Source organism: Chelonia mydas, chromosome 17 (assembly GCF_015237465.2).
Source record: "Chelonia mydas isolate rCheMyd1 chromosome 17, rCheMyd1.pri.v2, whole genome shotgun sequence".
Classification (NCBI taxonomy): Eukaryota; Metazoa; Chordata; order Testudines; family Cheloniidae; genus Chelonia; species Chelonia mydas.
Window position 1 is genome coordinate 21,919,320 of NC_051257.2, and position 27,514 is coordinate 21,946,833.

Consider the following 27,514-nt stretch of genomic DNA (forward strand, 5'->3'; position numbering starts at 1 on the left):
GCCCCCCCTAGAACCAACCCCTACCTGTTCTCTCCTCCACCTCTCTCTCATGACTTCATTCCTCACAGTTATAACTTTGGTTAGACAAATGGGAGAGCTCAGTGTGCTCATGGCAGACCCACCATTCGCTACTTTCTACAGTGACAGGGTCACGCTATTTCCTTGCTTCCTCCCAAAGGTCTCTTCAGAACGCCATATGCGTCAGGAAATCCACCTACCAGTGTCCTATCCAATGCTCCTGCCTCCGGAGAAGAATCTGGCCTACACACGCTAGATGTCAAAAGGGCTCTCGGCCTACACTTAAACAGCACCAGAACCTTTAGGGTTTCTCCCAGACTCTTTTTCCTTGGCTGAAAGGAAGAAGGGCCAGCCCATGTCCACACAGAGGCAGTGGTGGCGAGTTGTATGGGCCCGTGGGGCCCGTGCTCCAGGAATAGTCAGAGCACGGTGGCCCAGCTCCACCAATGTTCTGGGCCGGGTCTGTCCCCCGACCCCACCTGTCACCCCCGTGCGGCTCCCCCAGAGTGTCTCCTGGCCCCACCGGCCGCCCCCGGGTGATTTAAAAGGGCCTGGGGGCCCCCCGCCACCACCACTGGCTCTCACTCCACACCACACGTGTCCCTGTGGCGTGGGGTGGTGGCGCTGTGTCTCCACGCGCTGCCTCCGCCCTGAGCACCAACTCTGCCCTTGGACCGGCGGCCACGGGGGCGTGTTCGCAGGCAGCAGTGGGCAGAGACCCCTGGTCCCCCGCCCTAGGCGTCACGGCCAGAGTGCTGTGCAGGTCACTTTCGGGAGCTGCCCAAGGTACGCGCCAAACCCCTCACCCCCTCCCGCACCCAAACGCCCTCCCAGAGCCCTTTCCCCACCGGGCAGCCCCATCCCCTGCCCCAGCCCAGTGAAAGTGAGTGAGGGTCCGGGAGCGCCAACCCCAAAGGGAGGGGGCGTGCAGGGAGTGTGGGCGTGTCCCCAGGGAAAGGGGCGGGGCTAGGCTGTTCGGTTTTCTGCCAGTAGAACGTTGGCAACCCTCCCCCCCCCATCGCCCCTCCCCTGGCTCCCAGCCCCGCCCCCGAACTCTCCCCTCCCCCCATCGCCCCTCCCCCGGCTCCCAGCCCCGCCCCCGCCCCTCCCCTCCCCCGTCGCCCCGCCCCCTCCCCCTCCGTCGCCCCGCCCCCGGCCCCGGCGCGGTGCATGCCGGGCGCGGTGCGGCGGCGGCGGCGCGGGGCCGCCATGTCTCGGGGCGGGCCGTGGCCGCGGCGGCGGGCCTGGCTCTGGCTCTGGCTGCGCGGCGCGGCGGCGGGGCTGACGCTGGCGCTGCTGGGCCTGGCCTGCCTGGTGCTGCGGGGCCCGGGGCCGGGCGCGGCGCTGCTGGGCGCGGCGGGGGCCTGGTGCGCCCTGAGGCCCGGCCCGGGGGCGCCGCGCAGGCCGGGGACCCGGGGCGGCCAGAAGCCGCCGGCCGCGGCCAACGGGGGCCCCTTCGCCATGGGCGGCCAGCTGGGCCGGGCCGAGCCGCGCCCCGCCGGGGGAGCCGGGACCGCGCGGCCCGTGAGCCGCCGCCTCGCCGCGGGGTAAGAGCGGCCCGGACCCCCCTCCCGGCCCGGACCCCGGGCCCCCCTTCCGGACCCCCATCTCCCGGCCCGACCCCCGCCCCCCCTTTCCGGACCCCCATCTCCCGGCCCGACCCCCGGGCCCCCCTTCCGGACCCCCATCTCCCGGACTCTCCCGGCCCCCCATCTCCCGGCCGACCCCCGGGCCCCCCTTTCCGGACCCCCATCTCCCGGCCCGACCCCCGCCCCCCCTTTCCGGACCCCCATCTCCCGGCCCGAACCCCGGGCCCCCCTTCCGGACCCCCATCTCCCGGACTCTCCCGGCCCCCCCATCTACCAGCCGATCCCCGCCCCCCCCTTTCCGGACCCCCATCTCCCGGCCGACCCCCGGGCCCCCCTTCCGGACCCCCCTCCCGGCCCGGACCCCGGGCCCCCTTTCCGGACCCCCATCTCCCGGCCCGACCCCCGCCCCCCCTTTCCGGACCCCCATCTCCCGGCCCGAACCCCGGGCCCCCCTTCCGGACCCCCATCTCCCGGACTCTCCCCGGCCCCCCCATCTCCCGGCCGACCCCCGGGCCCCCCTTCCGGACCCCCATCTCCCGGCCGACCCCCGGGCCCCCCTTCCGGACCCCCATCTCCCGGCCGACCCCCGGGCCCCCCTTCCGGACCCCCATCTCCCGGCCGACCCCCGGGCCCCCCTTCCGGACCCCCATCTCCCGGCCGACCCCCGGGCCCCCCTTCCGGACCCCCATCTCCCGGCCGACCCCCGGGCCCCCCTTCCGGACCCCCATCTCCCGGCCGACCCCCGGGCCCCCCTTCCGGACCCCCATCTCCCGGCCGACCCCCGGGCCCCCCTTCCGGACCCCCATCCCCCGGCCCCTCCCCGGCCCGGGTCCCCCATCTCCCGGCCCCCCCGGGCTCTCCATCTCCCGATCCTTCCGATCCCCCTTGGCCCTCATCACCCCGACCCGCTTCCCATCGCCCGGCCCCCCCCTTTCCGCCCCCCCCCCCCCCCCCAGCCTCCCTCACCCCGACCTCCTCCTCGTCTCCTGGCCCAATCCTCCCTTCCCGGCCTCCCTCAGCCCGACCTGCTGCCCGTCTCCTGGTCTGGCCCCCCCCTTTCCAACCCCCGCCGGCCTCCCTCACCCCAACCCGCTCCCTGTCTCCCATCCCGGCCCCCCCCTTCCCGACCCCTCCCCCAGTCCCCCTCACCCCAGCCCCCTCCCCATCGCCCGGCCCCCCCCTTTCCGAGCCCCCCCCACCCCGGCCCCTTCCCTATCTCCTGGCCCGGACCTCCCTTTTCAACCCCCCCACCCCTACCCGCTCCCCATCTCCTGGCCCGGACCCCACTCCGACCGGCTCCCCTTCTCCCGGTCTGTGCCCGGCCCCCCTCACCCCAACCTGCTCCCCATCGCCCGCCCCCCTCCCTTCCTGGCCCCCCTCACCCCAACCTGCTCCCCATCGCCCGCCCCCCTCCCTTCCTGGCCCCCCTCACCCCGACCCGCTCCCCATCTCCCAGCCTGGCCCCCCCTTTCCAACACCCCCCAGCCTCCCTCACCCCGACGCACTCCCCATCTCCCGGCCTGATCCCCTTCCTTGCCTTGCCTCGGAGTAAAAGCGGACCCGGCCTCCCCTTTCCGACACCCCCGGCCTCCCCTCACCCCGACCCACTCACCATCTCCCGACCCCCCGCCTCGCCTCGGGGTAAGAGTGGACCTGGCCCCCTCCCAGCCCCCTCTGACCCCCCGGCTTTCCCTCACCCCGACTCAGTGCGTCGCTTCAGGGTAAGAGCGGACCTGACCCTCCACCCAATCCCACTGACCCCCCCGGCCCTTCCCCCTCGTCCCCCTCTAACTCCCAGCCCTTCCCCTCACTCCGTCCCCCACACTGCCCCCCAAACCTCACACTGCCCACCTCCGGCGTGTCCCCTCACTCTGTTCCCCTCACTGACCCCCCGCGGCCTTTCCTCTCATCCCATCCCCCCACCTGACCTCCCGGCCCTTGCCCCAGTCCCCCCGCCTACCTCACCCCGGCCCCCCCACTGACCCCCTCCCAGCCTCACCCCGACCCACCCCGCTGACCCCTCCGGCCCTTCCCCTCACACTGACCCCCCCCCCCAGCCTCATCCACCCCTCATCTCCCAGCCTGCCATGTCTCCTCTCCTTGGGGTAAGAGCGGACCGACACCCCCGCCAGCCGTTCCCCCTCACCCCAACCCACTGATCCCTCCTAGCCTCCCCATACCCCTACTCATCCCCCATCTCCCAGCCTGTCCCGCTGCCTCATCTTGCTGACCACCTGCACCCCAGCCCTTTCCCCTCACCCTGGTCCCCTGACCTGCCCAGCCTCCCCTCAGCAGCCTGACACCCCCCAACCTAGCCCTTGCTCCTCACCCCGACTCACCCTCTGACTAGCCCGTCTTCCCTCCAGCCCAACCCCATGCCTCACCTTGGGGTAAGCGCGGACCGACCCTCCCCAGCCTTCCCCCTCACCCATTGATCCCCTCAGCCCGACCTGCCTCCTTGCCCCTTCACCGCTGATCCCCTCACCCCCCACACCCTGACCTGCTCCTCCATCGCTCCCTGCACTCTCTCAGCTATGACTCCCCCATCACCTCCTAGCCCAACCTGCCACCTCGCATTTGGGTAAGGACTGGACATACTATCCCCCAGCCCAACCTGTCTCCTCAGGCCCCCTTACTCCTGCCTGCCCATCAGCCCCAGCCGGCCACCTCACCTTTAATTAAGGACTGGACCAATCCTGCCAGCTCCCCTTTCAGTCTGCCGTACTCCTCCCCCGGCCCTTTCCCCTGCTCCCATTCTCAGCCTGGACCACTGCCTTGCCTTCATCCCCAGCCCTCCCTCACTCTGACCCCTGCTCAGCCCATCCACTCCTCTCTCCTCTTTTTCCCACCCCCATCCACTCCTTGGCCTTTGGGTAAAGACCAGACTGCCCCCTCACCCCCAACTTGACCTGCCACCTCTCCTTCAGGAAAGGACCAGACCTGCCTCCTAGCCCAGCCCCTGGGCTCCCACCCCACCGCTTCTCTTTCTGGTAAAGATGGGACCCACCTGCCCCAGCCTCCTCCTCCCATCCTCCCCATTTCTCCTGATGCATCTCCTTTGGGTAAGGAGAGGACTGAACCCCCCCCCAAGCCCTGCTCCGGGGGCAGCTCCATCCCAGCACAATTCCTCATCCCCAACCCAATCCATGCTGCCCGCCTTGCTCTCCTTCAAATAAGGACAAGATGGATCCCTCCTCCCCATTGCTCCCTCCCCAACCCCCATTCGGGGGTGGGGCAGCCCCCTCTCCATTATCTTCCTGTCCTTGCTGTCCCTCCTGGCCCCCTCAACCCAACTCCCATTCAACTTTCCTTGGCCCTGCTATCCCCAACCCTTCTGGAGAACGGCCCCCCCTTCCCTCCCCACTGTCTGATCTTCTCCCCTCTTGTGCTGCTCCTGGGGCACCCCTTTTTCCAGCATTGGGCAGCAGGCCCCACCTTGGAGCTACGGGGTGGGGAGGCTCCATGCTTTTGGTGGGTTCTGGGGCTAGGTCTCTTCCCCAAGCACATGTCTCAGAGGGTTTACCTCCCTCCTGGTATCAGGCCTGGGGAATGCAGGCAGGTAGCAGAGAGCTGGCACCACAGTGTGTGAAGCCCCCTTCTCTAGGCAGGAGAGGAAACCCTCTTGCAGGGCGTTCTCCATGCAGCTCTGTGGGGTGCTTGGGCTGTGTGGGGTTCTGCCCCACTCCACACAAGCTCATAAGCAATCAACTGGGTCAGGAGGGATGGGTGGAGCAAGTAGGCGTGGGGGAACTCCCTCACTTCTCTCTGTGATTTTGGCCAGGTTTCCTAGGGATTTTTTGCATTTCTGCAGCATGCTGCAGTGGATACTCTGCATGTGTACACAAGGAAGTCTAGAGCTCCAGGGCATTATCCCAACATGTGCAGGGAGTGGGGAATGCTCTGGGCCCTCAGAGTTGCTGTCTCCTTAGTTTGGCATGGGTGGGCAAAAATGGGGTGAGCACAGCAGCATCTTAGGGAAGGAATGATCTTAGCAGCCACAAGTAAGCCCTCTCGGATAGGGAGTAGACCACCTTGTTCTGTGTGTGTACAGCACCTGGCACAGTGTGGTCCTGGTCCTTGACTAGGGCTCCCAATAACACATGCTGCTGTTACCGCTATTAATGTAAATAGCGATGGCCTCTCACTCCTGTTCTCTAAGGTCTTGGCCACACTTACTACTTATAGGTTCTTAAAGCGCAAAAACTCTGTTTATAATGGCTAACAAAGTTTGTGCCTGTTACATGGATCTCCTGCAGCCTATTTACCAGCACGTTAACCATGTTTGAGCCTGTTGAAAATAGTTTAGCTGTAGTATGGCGGTACACAAACTTTGTTAACCAGTTCTCAGAATTGGTCTGATTTGTGCTTGGTGTGGCTGGGGCATTGCTGAGATGCAGGCTTGATATTTATGTCCCCTGCAGATTTATTTGATTCCCTGCAGAAAAATGACTTTCTCACGGGGAAGCAAAGGGAGGCCACAAGAGCGATCACGCGACCCTCCCAAGCAATATGTTTCCAGGTGCCCAGGGCAGCCAGCAGGGAGGTAAATCACTGTAGGGCAGGAGGTAGGACTTGGGAAGACCCAGATGGTGGTTCCCAACCTGTGCCAGCTCAGCAGCTGGGCTCGGGAGGACGGGACTTCCTCTTCCCCTGCATGGCATCTGGGGCCGGGTCAGACCCACCCCCAGATTTCTCCCCCAGCTGCAGTAAGCTCTGCAAACTCCCCGCCGCTGCTTCCTGCACCCATTGCTCCTCAGCTACCGGGGGAGGGATCCCTGTACAGGGAGCTGCTCCGCCATCTGCCCAACCCTGTACATCCAGACCTGCCCCCGCTGAGCCAAACCCCCCTGCACTCAGAACGCCCCTCATGAGCCCCACTCCCCCAGCATCTGGACCCCCCACTAAGTCCCCCAGACTCCCTGCCAAGTTCTGTATTCCCCAGACCCACCCCTGCTGAGCCCCAACCTCCTTCACCTGGACCCCCCTGCAGAGTCCCATTACCATTGCACCCAGACCCCACCTCCATGTATCCAGATCCCCTCCACACCCAGATCCCCCACTGAGCAGCCCACACCCAGATTTCCCCAAACAGAACCCTCTCAACCCCCACCTGGATCCCCCCCCTCTTGGATCTTGCCTTACTGAGCCTACCTGCCTGCACCTGGCATGGAGGGGCAAGGTCCTGGGGTGTTTCTGGGGCAGGCCGAGTCCTTGTGCTATGGCAGGGTTGGGTGCAGTCTCACCTCTGTGTCCCGGGGTGGGGCTGCACAGTGATCTCCCATCTCTGTGTAGCCAGTGGCCTGTGCTCCCCAGTGCCATGCTGGAGCCTCCACATTTATTTGACAAATAAAATTTGCAGCATTTTAAAATATTGTGCACAGAATTTTAATTTTTTTGGCACAGAATTCCTTCAGGAGTATATTGTGGAACCAAACAGTGTGGAGTGAATTCACGTCCTGCCCAGAGACTGTCTTCTGCAAGACTGGCCTAGGGTCGAGGCACCTTGGCTTATTTTGGAATGGCTCCTCTCCACTTAGTTCAAGCCAAAGCTTAGATTTTGCAGGAGACTACTATAGAGGTTGAAATCTGAGGTTCTGTTTTCAGAGCTGCATATTTCTCCTGTTCCTAGCAATGAGTCAACTTTCATAAACTATTCCTCACTACTTCATGAGTAACAGTGACTGGGTTGCAGCTGGAATGTTTGTGTCTCTATGGAGTTGGTGGGAGAACTGCTTACCCAGAGTCACTGCCAAGTGATGTTTCATTGGCTTCCTATTAAATAGGCTGGAGGGGGGACTCTCCAAATAGATTAGTATTTGTTTGGTGCTGCCGCATGCTAGTGGTTCCGTGGATGTTTTCCCTGTTGTCTGCCCCGTATTCTGAAGTGGGAAATAGTCAGATGATCCTGATGGATTTTACTGCACCAACATCTTTTCTACAAAGAAAGTGTAGTTTCGAAGGGTAGTTCTCACCAAAAATGGCTGATTTGCCCCAATCCCTTACTGTAGCAGAAGCATTCCAGTCTCTAGGATATCACCATGAAGTTTAAACTGGTATGGTATTTTCTTGCTGTTGTGTGTCGTTGCTGTATGGAGATGTACGCTCTGCCAGCATCGTAGAGGAAGCTGTGTTTTGGTGAGGCTGTGTGTAGATACTGCGTAATTCTGGTCACTTACAAATTGTTGGGGGTGATTCCTTGTAATGACTAAAGCAGCCCTTTTCTGAACCTTTCTAGTTTTTCCTTGCAACAAATAATTGCAGCTTAAATTCATTTGATCCCTTGCAATGCGTGGAGTCTCTTGGGGTTAGCAAGAGGTACGTTAGCTAGCCGCCCACTTATACCCTGTGGTCTTTCTCTACAGGGATCGCCTGACTCCACCAACTCCCTTTGCGCTGACTCCTCGACACCGGTATCCAATTCAGCAGGCCCAGTACTCCTCGTTGTGGGCCCTGCCCACAGTATGCCTGGATGGCTACCAGAGGAAAAGCCTGCTATCTGCTCGCAACTCCAGCATGGTGCACAGCCCAGTGACAGTGAAGATTGCACGTCCGGACAGCAACCTGGCCCGCTCTCCACTGTGAGTACCGCTTAATCAGTGGCCCTTCAGCATCCCACAGCACATGTGGTACACACGAGGTATACGCATACTACCAGTGCTCAAATACACTTGTATCTTATGTGTTAAAGATTACTGAGTGCTGAGCAGAGTAGTGTTCCCCATTAGAGGGCAGGAGCCCTCTATCCTGCAGAGCCCTGCTTCTCCCAGATCCTGCACTTACTGGTAGCAAGCAGATTGTATCTCCTGCATGGCGACTTGCTCTGGATGCACTGAGGAGGGTGTGCACTGGTGGTTGCACTTACGCATCACTTCACACTACTTACAGCCCTGTAAAACCTCCCCTCAATTAATCGCAGAGGGGAGAGTAGCCTGCTTGGGGAAAATGGGTAGTTCACTCTTCTGTTTGGTTGCTTGATGCTCTCTTCCCTGAGGGAGTGTCTGTTGCTCATGGCCCTGTAGTGACCTTTTAATCCCCATCTGAAGTATCGCTTTATTGCCATGGAAAGGCTTGTGAGGTCACAAGCTAGTCCTGAAGCTGCATTGGAGATGCTGCCTAGATTATTTCTCTTTCTTTAGAGGGGGGCCAGTCTTCAGATGTGCTGGGCTGTTCAGGCGCAGGGGAGCTCAGCACATCCATCACTGCTAATGGGGAAGAGGTGGGGGCCCACTCTCCCTTAACTCATGACTTTACATTGCAGCCTGGAGCAGCTGGTTTCACCAATGGCCTTGTCATGCAATAGCACCCTGGACCCATGTGCAAAGGAGACTGTACTGAGTGCCCTCAAAGAGAGCAGGAAGAGGGCTGTGGAGGAGGAGGACCAGAGTTTCCCTAGTGGTCAGGAGAACAAAAGAAGGTAATACGTTAGGGGGCTGGATGCTATCTTTGTGTGTCTGAAGTGGTGCTGTAGGTGTCAGGTGTTTCACTATCTTCATAATAGATATCCAGGCAGCATGCTAGCTGTGAACATGGGAGCAATCAGCTGGCCTTTCCAGTGTGGCCAGTAATCCAAAACAGAACTTGGCTATTAAAGGTGGTCGGCAAGAGGAAACCAATCTGGTATCTGTGCCCTTCCAACTACCTTCAGGAAGCCTAGAAGAATTCTCTTTTGAGGAAGAGGGGAAAACTTTGTTTGGGTTTCTATCGTGGAAGTTTCAAATGCCAAGCCTGGTCTCCCCTGCTTTGGTGGAGGTCTTTGACAGCTTTCAATCCACACGCCAGGCCTCTATCTCAGCACTTGGTTGAAGGAGTTGGAATCCTAAAACAGAATCACTTCCAACTGCTTGGATTCTTAAGTCTGGTTTATTAACTTCCATTTAAACATAACCATCCCTTCCCCTCACTTCACCAGGTCTCACTTCCATATTATTTTTATCATAAACCAATCAGTTCTCCAGTCAGGCTCAGTCTTTAGAGAGAAGTGGGATACACGTGTCCTGAATTTCTGATGTAAAACAAAACATGACAGTTTAAAATCTGTTCAGATCTCCTTTATATAGCTCAATAAGCAAAAAAAGCATGCATGTTTTTCCTTCAAGAAATGATGGGGGAAATATTTCCCAGTTTCCATTCGTTATGTTTAATGACAACACCAGACCTTAGGTCTCAGACACATAGCTTCAGCAGTATCTTTCCCCAGGATTTTAGGAAGGAGTAGAATATAAATCAGTGGATGCCATCCTCTTTCTGGTGGAGCCCTCTTGCAAATGCGCTAGCATAGTTGTGCTGTCCTCTCTTCCATCTGTGGTTTCCTTCTGTCCATTTCTGTATGTGTGGGTTTAATTTGTTTTGTGACTCCCCATGTTTGTCCCTTGCTTGCCATGAGGCTGCAGGCTGCTTGCAGTGGGGAAATCCACCGGGGCTGGGTTGTATGGGCTCTTGCAGATGAATTGAGTGCTAGAGAACTGGAGAAGAGAAGCTTGGGCTGATGAGATACTGTTTGAGTCTGTCATCCTGAATGCTGCTCCTGGCCTCACAGTTAGATATCAGTTTGAGAGCTTTCAGGGAGCAACCGGTTGCTTTTCCCACTGCTGCAGGAGCACACTTTCAATTGGAGTTGTAGTGGCTTATGCAGCTTTCTCCTCTCTCCTTTGCTCTTCTCTGTACCTCTTGGACTAGTGAATGTCTGGTCCCACCTCCTAGAGTGTGTGTGGGGATAGGATGAATACAATCCTACAAAGAGTGGTAGAAGGTAAGCATGGGTGTTGACACTTCATTCTCCTTTCTGACATTGGCTCCACAAATCCCCACTAATATTGAGTGCCCAGCTGTGTAACAGTAACCCATTTCAAAGGACTTAGCCAGCGGAGGAGCGTGTGGAGGTTATGTAGGCAGAACGCTCACTGCTCAGTGACTTGAGTTGTGGGCCAAACGGCGCTTGTGTCAGCTATGTCAGATCTTAGCACCAATGCTCTGAGGGCGCCTTTGTGCTGCCAGCGGTTATGCCTGGCACGTGGGCAGCACCTGGTGTGGCTTGCACTTGAGAAATGCAGTCAAGCTCAGCAGTAGAACTGACCAGAGGATGACAATTCTGTTTTAAGGCAACTTCCAAGGTTTTGAAATTGGTTTTCATTCCATGTTGGAACAAAAACTAAAACTTCTGAACGTTTTCGTGAAAACAGAATTCTGTCAGTGTTGATTTTCAGATGAAAACATGGGTGGGGAGGTCCGTCTGGTCATATTCCTGTCTAGTTAGGGCAATGGGTGTAGGATGTAGGACGGGGGTTCTCAAACTGGGGGTCGGGACCCCTCAGGGGATCGTGAGGTTATTACATGGGGGGTTGCAAGCTGTCAGCCTCCACCCCAAACCCTGCTTTGCCTCCAGCATTTATAATGGTGTTAAATATATAAAAAAGTATTTTTAATTTGTAACGGGGTGTCTCACTCAGAGGTTTATGTGAAAGGGGTCACCAGTACAAAAGTTTGAGAACGACTGATGTAGGAGTTCTTGGTTCCAGAGCGGAGATTTTCATCACATATTCCTGGATTGTGTGGGTCCTTCTGAACACTGAGGATTTCCTCGTGTCTTTTTCTTGCAGACGCCATGACAGCAGTGGCAGTGGGCAGTCTGCGTTTGAGCCTCTGGTAGCTAATGGAGCCCCAGCTTCTCTTGTACCCAAGTAAGTGCCTGCTAAACTGTAAAGGGGCTAGTGTTGGCTAAAGGGCAAAGCCAAAAGGCTCTGCAGACTTGGCCAGTTGAGTGGAGGCCAGAGGAAAAGGCACTGTGCTTTTCCTTCATGAAGTGCAATTTATTGAAATAGCAGGCAGGGCTAGGCTGGGCTTCCTGTCCTGTGACCCAAGCATTGCGGAGCTCTGCACCCTCACTGTGGGAGAAAAGACTTCTGGGAGGTGTCCAGTGCGGTGCTGGATCCTCTCTATATGGAGGGGAGCTTGGCCTGAGCTGCTGGCAGCCCCCTTGTCAAGATCTCGGTTGCACAAGCTGAAAAAGGAAAACTGAAAACCCTGCCCCCCCTCAAAAATCATCCAGACTAACCTGTCAGAGAGAGTGTCTAGGTGGGAGACTCCCAAAACATGTGGATGGTGGGAGTGCATGAAATTAGAACTGGAAAAAACTTTTTTTTTAGTGAATAATAAAATCGCTGAAAAATGCATTTTTCGCAGCACCAAAATTGTGTGTGAATTCAAGTTAAATTCAGTGAAAAGTTTCATCCAGAAAAAATGGAAAATCTTGAAAGTCAAAGCTGTTTTTTAAATAGTTAAATCTCTAAACAAAACATCAAGTGCTAAATACCTGAGAATAAAACATTTTGTGTGAAACGAGACAAAAAAAAACCTGAGATGAGACTCAATGTTTTGTTTTTCTCATCAAAACGAAAAACTAAGCTTTGGTTCAAATCAAAGCAAACTTTTTTGGCTCAGCCCCCAAATTGAAAATTCAATGATTTACTTAGCTTCATTAGCAACCTTCTCTCCCTCTTTCTCTAGGCCAGGCACTTTGAAGAGGGCCCTCGTTTCCCAGTGCCTAGACGATTGCTTGAGCAAGAGATCGCGCACTTCTTCTGTCGGCTCCATGAACAACACATATGCTGGTGGGATTCCCAGCTCCATCCGCAATGCCATCGCTAGCTCCTACAGCTCCACCCGGGGACTCTCGAAGGTAGGACACAGCGTTTCTAATAAAACACCTGGAATTCACAGGAGACATGGTGGTTTGGGGTGGCATGGCCCTATGAGAATAAGGCAGCATTGCCATGTGCCTGGCAATAAACGTGAGTAGTCTCTCTCCAGCTTCATGCAGCACAAAAACCTTCAGCAGAGCATCTCAAGCAAAATGTAAACTGTAGCCATTGCCTGTTCTCAACATGCCCATCAGGAGGCAGTGCTTCGCCATCCTCCAGCACTGGCTAAAGCCGAGGGGTATCATGGAATTGAGCCCCCTCAAATAGACCAGAACACACTATGGTTTCCTTATGACTTAGTTTCAGTTGGATGGTGCTCAGTTTGGATTGTTCTAGGTAAAACAAAACGTAAAATCAGAACCATTCTCCTGTCATGCCACCCCCTTTCAGGCTGCAATTGGCCAATGTTTGAGTCCAGCATTTTCAGCTTTGATCCAGGGCTCTTAGTCAACTGCTAATCTACCAAAAAAATGGTGTTGAAATGACTCCTTTGTCATCAGACAGGACTGTAAAATTGCAGATGCAGCATAAGGGGGAAAAGGGGGTAAACAGTGAGGTGGCAAAATTTGCAGATGACACAAAATTACTAAAGATAGTTAAGACCCAGGCAGACTGCAAAGAGCTACAAATGATCTCTTAAAACTGGGTGACTGGGCAACAAAATAGCAGATGTAATTCGGTGTTGATAAATGCGAAGTAATGCACATAGGAAAACATAATCCCAACTATATATATAAAATGATGGGGTCTAAATTAGCTGTTACCACTAAAGAAAGTGATCTTGGAGTCATTGTGGATAGTTCTCTGAAAAATCTGCTCAATGTTCAGCGGCAGTCAAAAAAGCGAACAGAATGCTGTGAATAATTAAGAAAGGGATAGATAATAGGACAGAAAATATCACTTTGTCTCTATATAAATCCATGATACGCCCACAACTTGAATACTGTGTGCAGATGTGGTCGCCCCATCTCAAAAAAGATATCATGGAATTGGAAAAGGTTCAGAAAAGGGCAACAAAAATTATTAGGGGTATGGAACGGCTTCTGTATGAGGAGAGATTAATAAGACTGGGACTTTTCAGCTTGGAAAAGAGACCGCTAAGGCGAGATATGGTTGAGGTCTATAAAACCATGACTGGTGTAGAGAAAGTAGATAAGGAAGTGTTGTTTACTACTTCTCATAACATAAGAACTAGGGGTCACCAAATGAAATGAATAGGCAGCAGGTTTAAAACAAATAAAAGGGAAGTATTTCTTCACATAACTCACAGTCAACCTGTGAAACTCCTTGCCAGAGGATGTTGTGAAGGCCAAGATATAACAGAGTTCAAAAAAGAACTAGATAAATTCATGGAGGATAGGTCCTTCAATGGCTATTAGTCAGGATGGACAGGGATGGTGTCTCTAGCCTCTGTTTGCCAGAAGCTGGGAATGGGTAATGAGATGGTTCACTTGATGATTACCTGTTCTGTTCATTCCCTATGGGACACCTGCACTGGCCACTGTCAGAAGACAGGATACTGAGCTAGATGGACCTTTGTTCTGACCCAGTAGGGCCATTCTTATGCTCTTATAAGAGCAGATAACTGAACTTTACTAGCTAGTAGCCTATCCTTGTGCAGACTTAACTGCTGCTGTTCTACTCTCTCTCTTGTACCTCCTCGTCTCCTGAGCCACTTTATGGCATCAAACCTGATACACCTTTTTAAAATAAATCCATGGGAAAACGACACATTGAATATTGCATGCAGTTCTGATCTCCCCATCAAAAAAAATATTAATTTGGAAAAGGTACAGAGAAAGGCAACAGAATTGAGTGGTACGGAACAGCTTCCATATGAGGAGACATTAATAAGACTGGGACTATTCAGCTTGGAAAAGAGACGACTGGGGGGGGATATAGCAGATCTAGAAGATCATGAATGGTGTGGTGAAAGAGAATAAGGAAGTGTTATTTACCTCCTCATGTAACACAAGAACCAGGGCTCACCCAATGCAATTAATAGGCAGCAGGTTTTAAACAAACAGAAGGAAGTATTTCTTCACACAACGCACAGTCAACCTGTGGAACTCATTGCCAAGGGATGTTGTGAAGGCCAAAACTATTACAGGGTTCAAAAAGGAATTAGATAAGTTCACGGAGGATAGGTCCATCAGTGGCTGTAAGCCAAGATGGTCAGGGATGCAACCCCATGCTCTGAGTGTTCCCTAAGCCTCTGACTGCCAGAAGCTGGGGCTGGATGATAGGATGAATCACTTGATGATTGCCATGTTCTGTTCATTTCCTCTGAAGTATTTGTCACTGTCCACTGTTAGAAGACAGGATACGGGGCTAGATGGACCATTGCTGTGACCCAGTATGGCCGTTCCTGTTCTTACGATTCACGTAGGAAGTGTTCCCTAGGTTCAGTCTCACCTGAAATGTACCACTTTCAATGGAAAAATGGTACAGGCCCTGAGGTAGGATTGACGGTATCTTGTGCGGTGTTGCTGAGAACATAGCCTGTTCTCGCCAGAGTAACTCGATGTGTGCTAATGGATCTAGGGTATGTCTACATCGCAGTTAAAAGCCTGCGGCAGGCCTGAGTCACTTATTTGGGTTCTCAGGGCTCGAGCTAAGGGACTAATTGTCGTGTAGACATTCGGGCTCAGACTGGAGCCCAGGCTCTAGGATCCTGCAAGGTGGGCGGACCCCAGAGCTCTTCACCACAATTAAACAGCTCTGTGAGCCCAAGTCAGCTGGCACGGGCCAGTCAGGGATGTGTAATTGCAGCATAGACATATCCTACGGCTCTAGTCTCTTCACCAGCCAGATCATTGTTGCTTTATTTGTTATAAAAAGGAGCAATACAGCCTGTGGGGCTGGCCAGGAGCACAGGGTATTTAGCCTCCTGATGTGAATTACTTTTTAATGGTCTCTCTCTCTGGGTTCCAGCTGTGGAAGAGAAGTGGCCCAAGTTCTTCCCCTCTCTCCAGTCCGGCATCTTCCCGCTCTCAGACACCGGAGAGGCCTAGCAAGAAAGCCAGGTAACCAAGCTGTGCTTCCAGTTCAGTGCAGCTCACATTTGTTGCTGATTCAGTCTAAACAGATGTTGGGGGTATCGTTCTAGCGGTATCCTATGTGCAGACTCCAGTTGGGGGGGTCGCAAGGCATGTCCAGGCGGGGCTGGTGTGGTGCTTTGCACTGCCCTCTTCTCTCTCCCCAAGTCTTAAGCTCTGTGTAAGCCACCCACCTTAGGGCACTCCGACCCTTCCCTTCCAATCCATCTCCAGTCCCCTGAAGTCCGGCTAACTCTACTCTCCCTTGTTTTCCTGCTGGTGGCCTGATGCACTCTAAGGAGGCATTGCACTTGTTCCATTCTCTAGTGTCCGTAACTGTGTCCTGCCTGCCCTGCGGCTGATATGGATTAGTGGCATGGTGACTTCCAATGCTGCACACACACCCTGCTGCTTTTGCCCATTTCCTTGGCCTGGATTGTTCACATGTCTGGGGCTGGGAGAGAAGGAAGGGCCCAGTGCCATTTCGTTAACTAACACCCACCTCTGCTGCTCCTAAGGACTCCGTCATAGCTGTCCGAGGGATACAGAGGCACCTGTCTACTTCCAGCCTCCTGTCTTAGTGCTCAGCACCTCATCCTTCTGCAGCGAGGGGTGTGTGTCTGCAGTCTCAGTGTGCGCCACATCAGTTGTAAAACAAATGCTGAAACAGGCTGTTTTCCCAGAATATTCACAGTGAATGTTTGGGTCTAAAGCAAAATGACTCTCAGGCCAGCAAAATGTGGGCCCCTCAGTGGTGCTCGGAGGTTAGATTTGCCTCTGCCCAGTGCTGGAGGGTTTATGTGCAATTCTCCCTTTGCTGATATGCCAGACCTCTCCATTGTCCCAAGCTGTGGAACACAAGCATTCGCCTTTTGCTTCCAGGCACTGCCGAGCTGTTTGGACTAGAGACAGTGCTGTGCTCAAGGCACTGGTCTTACCAGTGGTTGGCAGTTTTCTTGTGGCTTTCAAGATTATCATTCATGGCTCGTGGGTTGTGTTAAATCTGTCCTGAAATGTTTGCAGCCCTCAGAGTGGAGGTGAGTCGGAGTGAACTGGGCCTAACGGGCTTTCTCCTGTCTCTGCAGGGAGGAGGATCCTCACTGGTCCAGCACTTCTACCCCTGTAAAATCTGACAAGGAGCTGCAGACAGAAAAGGGTGAGTGGGGACGGGGTATGGCTTGCAGAGCCACTGGGGATGCCTGCTTGGCTCAGGCTCTGCAACTGCCTTGTAAAGGAAAGGCTGCTGAAGAGTAAGAGGAGGCAGAAGTTAGAACCTTCTTTGGAAGTAAGATTTGAATGTGATCTAGAAACGGAGTAAGTAGGTACAGGGCACAGCAGAGGGGGCAGGATGATGCGTCTCCACCGAGTCCCAAGCTGAGCAATGATAGGCCCCTCCCTATTTCCTCCTGCTGGTTAAATTGGACAGTGTTCTTCACTTGCTGTCCTAAGTGGTTAAACAGCTCCCATGCTTCACCCCACAGGGGGCTGAATGTGGGTGATGGAAAAGTAACCTCAGGTCTAGTTTGTATGTTGGTTAGTGGAGCACTTTGAGAGGATGGTGGACAGCCATTATAAAGGGCCACTGCACTGCTGCTCTGAGTTACTGAATGGGCTCTTCAATGTAAGCAGGAGCAAGTCCTGGAGCAGTCTGTTCCACACTCCCTGGGAGACTTCGCACAAGCTGCCTCCTCAGTTTGCGGGTGTGGCCAGCCATTCATCCAGGAAACCCTGGGGTCCTGTACTCAGCTTGGCCCACTGTCTGTGGCTCTGTGCTCCGAGGCAGGGTTATCTGGAGGCAAGTCTCTCCCTCCCACTCTGACAGAAGGGCAGTGAAAGCATCGGTAAGCAAGTTCCTATGACAGGGTGTGTGAACTGACCCTCTCCTCCATCTGGGATCCCCACTTTTGATTGTTTCCTCCCATTCTAGCTTTGGAGACTCCTGTGCGGAAGAAGCAGAGTTCCTTGACCTTGCCGTCCATGTCGGGGAGCAGTGGGAAACGCAAGCGGAAGATCCAGCTGCTTTCTTCTCGCCGAGGAGACCAGCTTACCCTGGTATGTTGCCTCCACGTAGCCCCTCCTGGGCACCTCTGGCAGTGGAATACCCTGCTGCAGGTCCTCCAGCAGTGGGGGGAAGCCTAACCTGGCTGTCCTAGGGACAGGAGCACCTGCCATTTGTGGGATGGGAAGTGAAGCCAACCCCAGCTCCTGGTGTCTGGAGAGCTGCTTGCTGCTGGGCTTCCCGGGCAGTACTCTGGCCCTCTGTGCACTCAGCACCACGCGGAGTGGCAGACTCCGCTTCACAGCCGTTGCTGCTCAGTGTCTTTACCATGCGTTTGGCTGGGCTCTGCCTGCCTCCTTGAGGGAGAGACTAAGCTCAGGCTGTTCTTCCCTTGGCAGCCCCCACCCCCTCAGCTAGGTTATGCTGTCACAGCAGAGGACTTGGATGCAGAAAAGAAGACAGCACTGCAATGGTTCAACAAAGTCTTGGAGGATAAGACAGGTAAGGACTCCTCACGGCCTTCCCCTCCCATTTAGGAGGTGTGGCTAGTAGGATACTTAGAGTAAGTTACTGTTGTAAGCAAGAAACTGAAGAAAACACCCATCCCATAGATTTCTAAGGCCGGAAGGGACCATTATGGTTAAGAATATGAGTCCATCACGGATTCCGTGATTTTTGGTGACCTCTGCAACTTCAGCCCCAGGTGTCGCAGGGCTTGGGCTTGAGCAGTGCGGGCCTCGGGCTTCTATGAATTATTGCTTATTGACCATGACCTTACTAAAAATAACCTTAATTAAGGTTAAGATTTTGTCAGGGTTATCTGGTGTGACTACCTGTGTAACAGGCCAGAGAACATCACCATGTGAGTCATGCATCATACCCAGTAAAGCTGCCTTCTCCCAGGGGCTAATGAAGTTAGATTTTCTGCCACTCTTGGTCCTGAGGAGAACTTCATGAATGACCCCTTCACTGCTCCCCCCAAACCTGGGCATTTTAACCCCATGTGAGTCCTCCACATCGTGGAGTGGGGGTAACGTCCTTGGATCCTTTCTGAAATGTGGAGTGTCCTCCTAACGTTACTTCACTGCTTCAGGCTCCGGTTCCCTCTGGTAGCTGCCCCTGCGTAGTTGGGAAGCCCTGCTAATAGCAAACTGCTTTTCTGTAGAGGGGTGTAAGCATGTTGTTTTCTTGCTCCCCAGCAGTAGAATCCACCCCAAGCACTGCTGCAGAAACCACCCCTGCATCCAGGCCTGTGTCATTCACACTGACGTCTACTGGGCCTACATCTGTTTCGTCGGCCCCCCTGGTCACTGGCACTGGCTCACTCCTGGAGAGTCTGAAGAAGATGCAGAGCAGCCAGAGTGCTCTTGCGCTTTCAGGTTTGTGTTCCAGCCAGGGCAGGAGTGACCATGGGGCTGTAGTGTGGTGAGGGGGACGAGAGAGCAGTGGGAATGTTGGCCTTTGTGGGTCACTAGCCAGTCCCAGCTTGGCAAGGCTTGGAGTTGCAATGTTGCTTCTCCCTGACACAGCTTATAAACAGCTGAGTGCAGGAAATCCCAAATGGCATTTGATTTAGTGCATCCATAACACCTCTCCAACGCAGAGTGGAACAAGAGCGGAGCAGGAGGGTCTCTAGGGGAAGCCATCCGGGTTCGAACTTGGTGGCTCACCTTGGCACCCAGAGCAGTGCTGTTTGGGTCTGGCGTTTTGCTCCAGGTAAGGTTGTCTTGGTGGCAACTTGATCATCTTCCCCCAGCCCACCGAGTCGACTTCCTTCATCACACAAATCAAACTCTGGTCATCAGTCATCTGTTCATCTGTAAATGATTTTCCCTCTTCCACAGATTCGACTGGGGCTGCAGTGACATCTCAGCTGCCTCTGACAGTTCCCGCAGTATTGCTGGATTCAGGTTCACTCCCTGCAACCGTGTCTGACTCCAAGCCTGCGCTGACGTTAAACTTGCCTGCTCCCTTGGCCCCTCCCTCCTCCACTGTTCAGCCTGCCAGCGGTGTGAGCAAGCTGGCACTTCCTGCTTCCTCCGACCTGGGCCAGACCCCCACCAAGACGTCCTCCCCACCTAAGCCCAGCATTCTCTTTGGGATGCTGAGTACACCGCCAGCCAGCCAGCCTGGACCAGCGGCAGCATCCACTGCACCCGCAGCCACCCCCATGTTCAAACCAATCTTTGGCACCCTGCCAAAAAGCGAGAGTGGGGCGCTCTCTGCAGCAGGCACCTCTCTGGCAGTCGCAGCAGCTACTGGCTCTGTGCCTCCCTCAACAGCTGCTTCCTCTGCCACCACCGCCACATTCAAGCCCATCTTTGGGAACGTAGCAGCTGGTGCTGCACCTGGAGCAACAGCGTCTCCTTTCACATTCAAGCAGACACCTCAGCCAGCCCCAGCTGCTGCCCTGACAGTAACTTCCACTACAGACACCACCTCTGTCTTCACCGGCCTCCCCAGTGCTGTCTTTACGACTGCAGCTACCGCTGCCAGCACACTGAGCACCACCACCGACTCCAGCACAAAGCCAGCCTTCAGCTTTGGACTCGGCGTGCCGCTTGCCCCCAGCGTATCCCACAGCACAACTGACACTGCTCCCGTCTCCACCCGAGCAAGCCAGCCGTTCCTGTTCGGAGCCTCTCCAAACCCAGCCCCTAGCACAGCAGCCAGCTTCACGCCTACCGCTCCCATCTTCCAGTTTGGAAAGCCTGCAGCCCCCGCAGCCCCCACTACCAGCGTTCCAGCAGGCTCCACCTTTGGCCCCGTGCCCTTGAATGCAGCACAGGCTGCTCCCAGCACCACCGCTGGCTTTAATATCTTTGGGGGCACAAATCTGACCTCTTCTACCCCACCAACCACCAGTCAGTCAACGCTGTCGTTTGGTTCCTCCCCTGCTGCATTTGGTGGTTCCTTTGGAACAGGTGCAAAACTGCCCCCTCCGTATCCTGGTGCAGCTGGTCAGCCTGCGTTTGCCACTGGCACCCCGGAGAGCCAGCAGCCCACCAGCAAACCTGCCGCTGGCCCAGCGAGCTTCAGTACCCCCACTTTCGGCTTTGGGGCCTCCGCGGCCCAGTCCGCAGCACAGCCGGCCTTTGGGAACAGCTCCCAGCCAGTTTTTGGAGGCACTAATACCCAAGTTTCCTTTGGCACCAACAGCTCCCAGCCAGCTTTTGGAGGCACCACGTCCGTGTTCTCCTTTGGAACAGCCACCACTTCAACCGTGTCAAGTTTTGGCTCCAACACCCAGCCTACAAAGAGCAGTACAGGTAGCATGGTATTTGGCGGAAGCACCCCCTCTCCATTCCCCTTTGGGGGGTCCAACCAGCAGAGCACAGGTGCCAGTACCTTTGGCATGGGAGCGCCTGCCCCGAGTGGGGGCACCCCCACAGTGGCATTCAATTTTGGGGCTGGACAGAACGGATCGGCAAGCACAGCAACCCCCTTTGGTTCTTCTTTGACACAGAACACGTTGGGTGCCCAAAACCAGAGTGCGCCATTCGCCTTCGCTGTGCCTGGCACTCCTGACAGCAAGCCTGTGTTTGGAGGTAAGGTGCAGGGGAGGAAAGTCCGCTTAGCCCTGTTTGGGACGAAGGCTGGGCCTCTCCTTCAAGCTGGCATGAGGAGGAAGTGGGAGGCTTGAGTGGATCTAGGCAGTGACCTTGCTGTGCTTTCATTCTCCCTTTATTCCTCACCCCTCTACACTTAGGGCTGGTGCTGTTGATATTTTGCCCCCTCTGCCATGAGCCATTCCTTGGGATCAGGAGAATCCCAGATGACTGTATTTCCAGTCTTTGCATAGACTGGGGACCACTCCAGCTTGTAGCGGTGTGTCTGTGAGGTGTGCATCCACGTAGCTCAGCTCCGCAGGGGAAGGAATGGGCTGGGGTCACTCTTCTAATAGACTGAGCTGTACAAAGGTCTTTCTGCGCCAGCCAGTAGAGTAAGCTCTCCCCAGCCTGTTCTGTCCCATGGGTCTGCTGAATGGAGGCTCCAGGAAGTAGGAAGGGAATGGATGGGAGATGCAGGAGCCAGTTTTCCCAGGAACTCAGGTATTTCAGGGGAGAGGGGAGGTGGCCACCTTGGGAAAGGGGGAAATGGAAATCCTCTGGGGTTAGTGGGGAGTGCACATCATCTCTTCCTGTTGGGAGGCCGGGTGGAGATGTTCCAGCCCCTGCACAGTCTGTTCTCATCTTCTCCTTCCTCCCCTGGCTGAGCTGTAACACCCCCCCCCCTCCCCCCCCGTGGAGCAGAAGCTTCCCCAAAGTGCACCAGGCCCCTATCCTGCTGTGGCCTTGATACAGACTCCCCGTCCTGCTCCTCTAACGAAGGCTGACAGCGCTGTGTTGTTTTCAGGATCTCCCACTCCCTCCTTTGGGCAGAGCACGCCTGCCTCAGGAGCAGGACCTGTCGGGAGCAACAGCCTTTCCTTCGGGACCCCCAGCACTCCCGGGTCGGGCTTCGGAGGAGCAAGGCCTCCATTTGGTAAGAGACTTTCCTCATGGCTTCCTCTTCCCCCAGGTCTGCAACATGGGGGGTGATTGGGGTGTCAGTAGGAGACCTGCCGCTAAAGCAGAGCCTGCTGTGTGCTGCACTGACTTCAGACAGGCTCCCAGAGGTGAGTGTCTGTGGGCTGGCCGTTGGGTGGCTGGAAATATGTCTGACAACTGGTCCTGGAAGACAGCATTTGCCTGCCTGCTCCCTGGGATGGTGGGAAGGTTGGGTCATGGGGAGGACTGCATCCCTCTTGGTTAAGGCTGGCAGTGGCCCATGCAATCTCTCTCGCCTCCAGGACCATCAGCCCCTGCATTTTCTATCGGGGCAGGATCCAAGACTGGGCCCCGTCAGCGGCTGCAGGCACGAAGGCAGCACCCCCGCAAAAAGTAGCCTCTTGGCTCTTCTGTTGGATCGTAGCTCTGGCCCGGCTGTGAAGAGCCCCGCCAGCCACATGAGCCAAGGGGCCTAGTTCTAAGTAACCCTTCTGACAAGCAGCCAGGGCCCTGGGGTCAGGCGCTCGCTTCTGAAATCAGTTGGAGACACTTCTGGGCGACGCAGGACAGGATAAACCAAACCCTTCGTACTTGAACAGTTCCACGGCCGAGACTGGATAAACTCTGTACATATCAGCAGTGTTCCTCTTCTCCCTTCTTTCTCCAGGGCTTCATCTAGCGGCTCCTGTGCTCTCCTGACCTGACAGTTGAGCCTTCCCCATCCGCCATGTACCGAGTGCGTGGAGTGGGAGCTGGTGGGGGGACGAGGGGATGTGCCCATGGTGCTGGCCCATATGCACGTTCCCTGTGCCTGAATGGAAACTCGTGTTCTGCTCCTTCGCTTGCTGTGTCCCTGCATTCTTCCCCCTTGTAGCTTTGCTGTAAGTGAGGCTCTTCCCTCCAGGCAGATGCGTTCCCAGTCTGCTTCGTGGCTGCTGGCCCTGGAGGGGGATGTCTTCGCTGGCTCCAGAGGCCTTTCCCTGCATGGTGATCTCATGACTTGATAAACACACCTCTCCCCCCTCCTCCTATGGGACTCCAGCCTCTGGTTTGAACTGGCAGGTGCTGACTTGCCAGACATCTGGCCTGGGCAAATCTAGTAGGTGGGACTGGCCCGAGTCCCTGTGTGTTGGGGAGTAACTCTTGGTGCTCCAGACAGACCACCATCCAGCTCCTGCATCTGGGCCTAATTACCGCTGTGAGCAATCTGCCTTTTAATGCTCCTAAGCAGACCTTGCAACTCAGCATCTTGCCTCTCCTGCGGGAACCCAGGATAGGTTGGCAGAGCTGCCCATTGCAGGGGGTACCCTAGCCTCTGCAGCCAGGGAAGGCAGGAGGGTGGTGCCTTTGGTGCACCAGAGGGGTTCTGCCAGGCGCAGGAACGAGCAGAACCCCTGCCCAGAGGAGGTGGGACGCTGCCACTTACTGCCCTCTCCCATCGTGATGCTCCCGTAGTTTTCCCTGCTCCTGTCTAAGCACTGTCTGTTGTGCTCTTCGTATATTTGCTCCTGTTTGTTCGCTCATTGAATCGAGCTTGGAGGAAGAATTGAACCGTGTGCGTGGCGGCATGTTGGTAATGCCGGATTTGCTGTGTAAGGATTTTGCGGGGAGGCTGTCTCCTAGTGGGGGACGTGCCCTGCCTAACTGGGTGTTGAGAGTAGCATCGTTGTGTGGCTACAAGTGCTGAGTGAACTCTGTATCTAAATGTGATGACTGAAAGAATGGCAGCCTGGGGCGTGGGGGGCCATAGGGCCCTCGGGATGCAGGGGGCTGGAAGGGTTCCCTAGGTCACGGTTTGGCAGCCTCTTTGCTGTCATGCCCTGCTCCAAGCCTAGCTCTTCTCTCCCCTGTGCCAAAGCCAGCTTGCTCTTGTCTGCCCATGGTCTGTAGCACATGTCCCTTCTCGCTTCCCTTCAGTGCCAGGCTTCCCTGGGACTGCACGGAGCTGCAGGCCCTGCCTGAAGCCACTAAAGGGAAAGAATCCCCAACTGACATGCTTAGGACTCTGCTTTTTGCCCTCTTGTAAAGCTTTCTAGCCCCTCCCCGCTGAGACTGGCTCCAGGGGCCCAGTGGGAGCCAGCGGGGGGCGCTCCTGGGGCTGCCCCTGTATCTTGGAGCTTGGAGGGGAGTGGGCCAGGGCTTCTATTCCCTCTGTTGCCCGTGGCCTCTGGGGAGCTTTCACTGGGAGGATGCCTTGTGTGCCTCGGGGAGAGGGGCTGACACCCCAAAGGCCTAGGCCCCTATGACTCCCCCACGTTCCAAGAGTGACTCTGGCCGCCAGATCTTTTTACTACTCAGAGGTGTGAGTGTGTGTCTGCCGAATCCTAAATTAACAGATATTTAAACATTTTTTAAGAAAATAAAAATTTATTTTTATATTTAAGCTAAATTGCCTTTGAATTCCTTCAAGCTTGGTTCACTGAGGTGGTCAAAAGTTCAAAGCTGTTGACTAGGATTTAGCTGTGCAGTTACTCTGGGGAGGAGGAAGTGGTCCCTGGCAGGCCTGGAACCCACCCCTGCCAGCCATGGCAGGCTGGGCTAGCAGCTGGGAAGGGCAGCTAGCCCATGTGGTGCTTTGCCCAGAGGCGTGGGGGCAGGAAGGGCTGGCCTGCTCTGTCCGAGTGGGTGCATTCTCTTCCTGCTGGCAGGAACTGCCAGGGCTGCTTCTCCCCTGACAGTCAATGTTACATGAAATGTACTTAATTCTTTTATAATGTGCTGTATGTGGATGTGACTAAACTTTTTTATTTTTCCTTGAGACTGAGGCTTAGGAGCTCTTGCACGTCAGAGAGAGTTGGGTGTTATTTTTTTCTACCAGGAACAATGAGCCTCTCCTGGCTGGGGAGGCAGGACATGGGCGGAAAGTCTCTGGGCTCTAGCAGCTGGGAGGTGGCTCCCTTTAGAGTGTGGGGGTGGAGGTTGCGCTGCACTCACCCCTACCCCTTTGGAGGGCTGTAGCTGCCTGGTGTTGGGCTGTTTTCCAGCCTTTCCTTAGGGTACCAAAGCAGCCATCGTGGGCTGTGGGGGGCTCTCCCCAGTCCATGGGCACTGCCCAACCATGTAAAGAGCACCGGCCCAGCCTTGCGGGAGTCTCATTTCAGTCTGACTCTTCGCACGGGTTTGGAAAATGAGGTGAAGGGGCTCGTACCTTAAAACTGGTCCCTAACCCCCGCCCCCAGCAGAGCCACCCCTCGCCTGAGAGGCCATAGCGGGTCTTCTCTCCTTGCTGCAGAGCACCTGTCTGGGCCCACGCGCTGTCCTGTGGGGCGACCACTCGTTCAGCGCTGGTGTCAGGCCTGCGCTTTTCCAGCCTGCTGCCTTCGGGGGGTGGGGGCAATGTATGCTGTGTTCAGAGGCTCTGGAGCTTCCCAAATCTACTGGGAATTGGGGCAGTTTCGTTCTGACACGCTGTGAATGGTCCGTGGCTGTTGGTTCATGCCTGCCTAAGTGGATGTCTTTGCTCGCTGGCTTAGATACAAGAATTGCTTCTACCCAGAAAAAGGAGGAGAGTTCAGTGTCAGCCAGTGAGCAGAGATCAAGGTAGGTGTTGGTGCTCGCTGCTGTGACTGCTGGCAGGCCTGCTCCCACGTGCCTGTATTCCTGGGAGACGGGCCTGAGGGAACTGGCCTACAGAGCTCCGTTAACAGGAGGAGGCAGCTCTTCTGGTTACCTCAGTTGACTTTCCTCCACCACAAGCCCATTCTGCCCAGCCTCCCATCTATCTCCGTTCATGGCGGTGCTAGGCTAGAGGTGACCTACGAGGTAGAGGCCACATATTAAGTTTTCTGGCCACGTTATGCTGCATTGGTGTGTAACTTACTGTAATTCTGACGCCCTGCAGCAGAATATAAGGAGGAGGCCTCTTGCGCCTCAGACACAGCTGGGCTCCTGCAGGCTAATTAAACTCTGTTGGGAGTATATTGCATCGGAGGCCCCTGTTCACACCAATGGGGTGTAATGCGTTTCAGAGCTGAACTCCAGGCTGTCTTAGTGTTCCACATCGGAGGCAGGTTGCTGGGGCTGGTGGAAGAGCCGAACAGAACAATGGTGGGTGGATGGTCTGAATTTATGGAATAAATTATCAGCAACCGAAAAGAGCCCCGTGCAGTGGTTTGTGCCCTGAAACAAACCATGTTCATAATCAGTCTTCAGGGCACGGAGGTTTCAGGCTAGTCCAGTGAAAGAACCAGGGTAGGAAGAAGTAATAAGGTCCAGATACCACCACAGCCCGGGGGGGCTGGTTCAGACACTTCCTAGAGTGTTACCCTGGGCTTGTTTTTAAACTGGCCCTGTTCTAGTGCTGGTGCTCTAAACTACCAAGCAATTTAGCAGCTGTAACGAGTCACTTTGCTGTACCTTGGTTGGGCTTGTGTTTGTCAATGGCCCTTTCCTCTTTTTCTAACCCAGTTATGCTGGGCCTGAGTTTTCCAAGCTCTCCCACCGTTCTCTGCTGTGATTAGCAAATACCAAAGCTGCCTAGTGACCAGGCCGCTGCTCTAAAGGACCCCATCTGGTTATTGCACAGAGACCTTCCGCTGCCCGGCTTCCTCTGTAGCGGCTGGGTGAGAACTGTGCGTGTTGCAAACCTGAGTGGGCTACAGTACATGAATGTTGACGGGTGGGAGGCTGGGTTTTTTAATTACAAATGAAAACTTAGATCATTCCTGGTGCAGCTGGTGGGGATTTTTAGTGTGAATGTGCAATTTTTTCCCTTGCTTATGTCATTGATTTAAAATAAAAACAAAATTGTGCTCGATTCTGGCTGTTCTTGCACCCGTTGCTTTGTGTCCCAGGCAGCCCCAGCTCCACCCTGGCTGGCCATGCCTGTGAGATGGAAAGGGCAGGCTCAGGCAGCAACAGCCACTCTGCACCCTTCGAGAGCAGCATTTCTCAGATGTAGCTGTTCTTGTTCTTCGGGTTCTTCCTGTGGCCACAACAGCCTCCTGGGCAGAGATGTGGCAAGCTGCAAAGCAGCACCCCCTCCCTTCAGCATACAGGGTGGGCTTCAGCCCCCCGCTCCTGATTCAGAGAGTCAGATGGCAGGCTTCCCCTCTTCCCCCCGCCCCCCTTCAGTTGCAGGGCTCTTGCTTTGGCTATAGGGTTCTGGGGACAAGTTCAACCTCTTTCCCCCCCACCCCCCTTCAGCCTTGGGGCTCTGGCAGTGGGATCCATGATTCAGCCCCCACATCTTTGGTTGCAGGGCTCTGGGCTTCAGCCCCCCACCCCAAATCCAGCCATGGGGCTCTGGGCTTCAGCCCGGCCAGCCTTACTGGGCACCATGGTCAAGAGGCAAGGAGTGGGGTGAGCCTGAAGTGCAAGGCTGCAGAAGGGAGCTTGACAATGGAGGGGGGAAGCAGCGGGGACCCAGGGGAGGATGAAGAGGCAGTGGGGGCTGGGGGATCTGTGGGGGGAGGTTGTGGAGGCCTGAGGGGCAGGGAGAGGCATTGGGGGACAGAGGTGATGGGTGGGGGTCAAGGGCACCAAAATAAATTTTGAGTCTGCAAAAAACCCCTGCACACCTAAATTACAATGATTTGGATGTGCATATTTATTATTTTTTTCCTAAAGTTAGGAAAATGTCAGCGCAGCCACCAGCAGCAGTTGGTGGCCACACTCTGAGGCCACCAACAAGTGTTGAGAACCCCCGTGCGGCTGCCTGCCTAGTGCTCATCAGACTGCGGCC

The 27,514-nt window shown here is 55.4% G+C and overlaps 1 protein-coding gene across 5 annotated transcripts; it reads left to right on the forward strand.

Annotated features, from left to right (window-relative positions):
• Window positions 1-1,390: 1,390 nt before the first annotated feature.
• LOC102939224 (nuclear envelope pore membrane protein POM 121) lies at window positions 1,391-26,587 on the forward strand. Of its 5 annotated transcripts, none has more exons than XR_005222614.2 (13): window positions 1,391-1,565; window positions 7,970-8,185; window positions 8,866-9,021; window positions 11,204-11,284; window positions 12,111-12,282; window positions 15,239-15,330; window positions 16,428-16,498; window positions 17,270-17,394; window positions 17,740-17,842; window positions 18,541-18,720; window positions 19,186-20,889; window positions 21,863-21,959; window positions 22,134-26,587. XR_005222614.2 is itself a non-coding variant. In XM_037880274.2 (13 exons), the coding sequence occupies exons 1-13, from the start codon at window positions 1,480-1,482 to the stop codon at window positions 22,528-22,530; spliced, it is 3,147 nt and encodes a 1,048-aa protein (XP_037736202.1). In that variant the 5' UTR covers window positions 1,391-1,479; the 3' UTR covers window positions 22,531-26,587. The 5 variants fall into 5 exon arrangements, 3 of the variants coding, with proteins under 3 accessions (XP_037736202.1, XP_037736201.1, XP_037736199.1); XR_005222615.2 differs by having other exon boundaries at window positions 22,499-26,587; XM_037880274.2 differs by lacking the exon at window positions 21,863-21,959 and adding an exon at window positions 21,698-21,826 and having other exon boundaries at window positions 22,499-26,587.
• The last annotated feature ends 927 nt before the right edge of the window (window positions 26,588-27,514 follow it).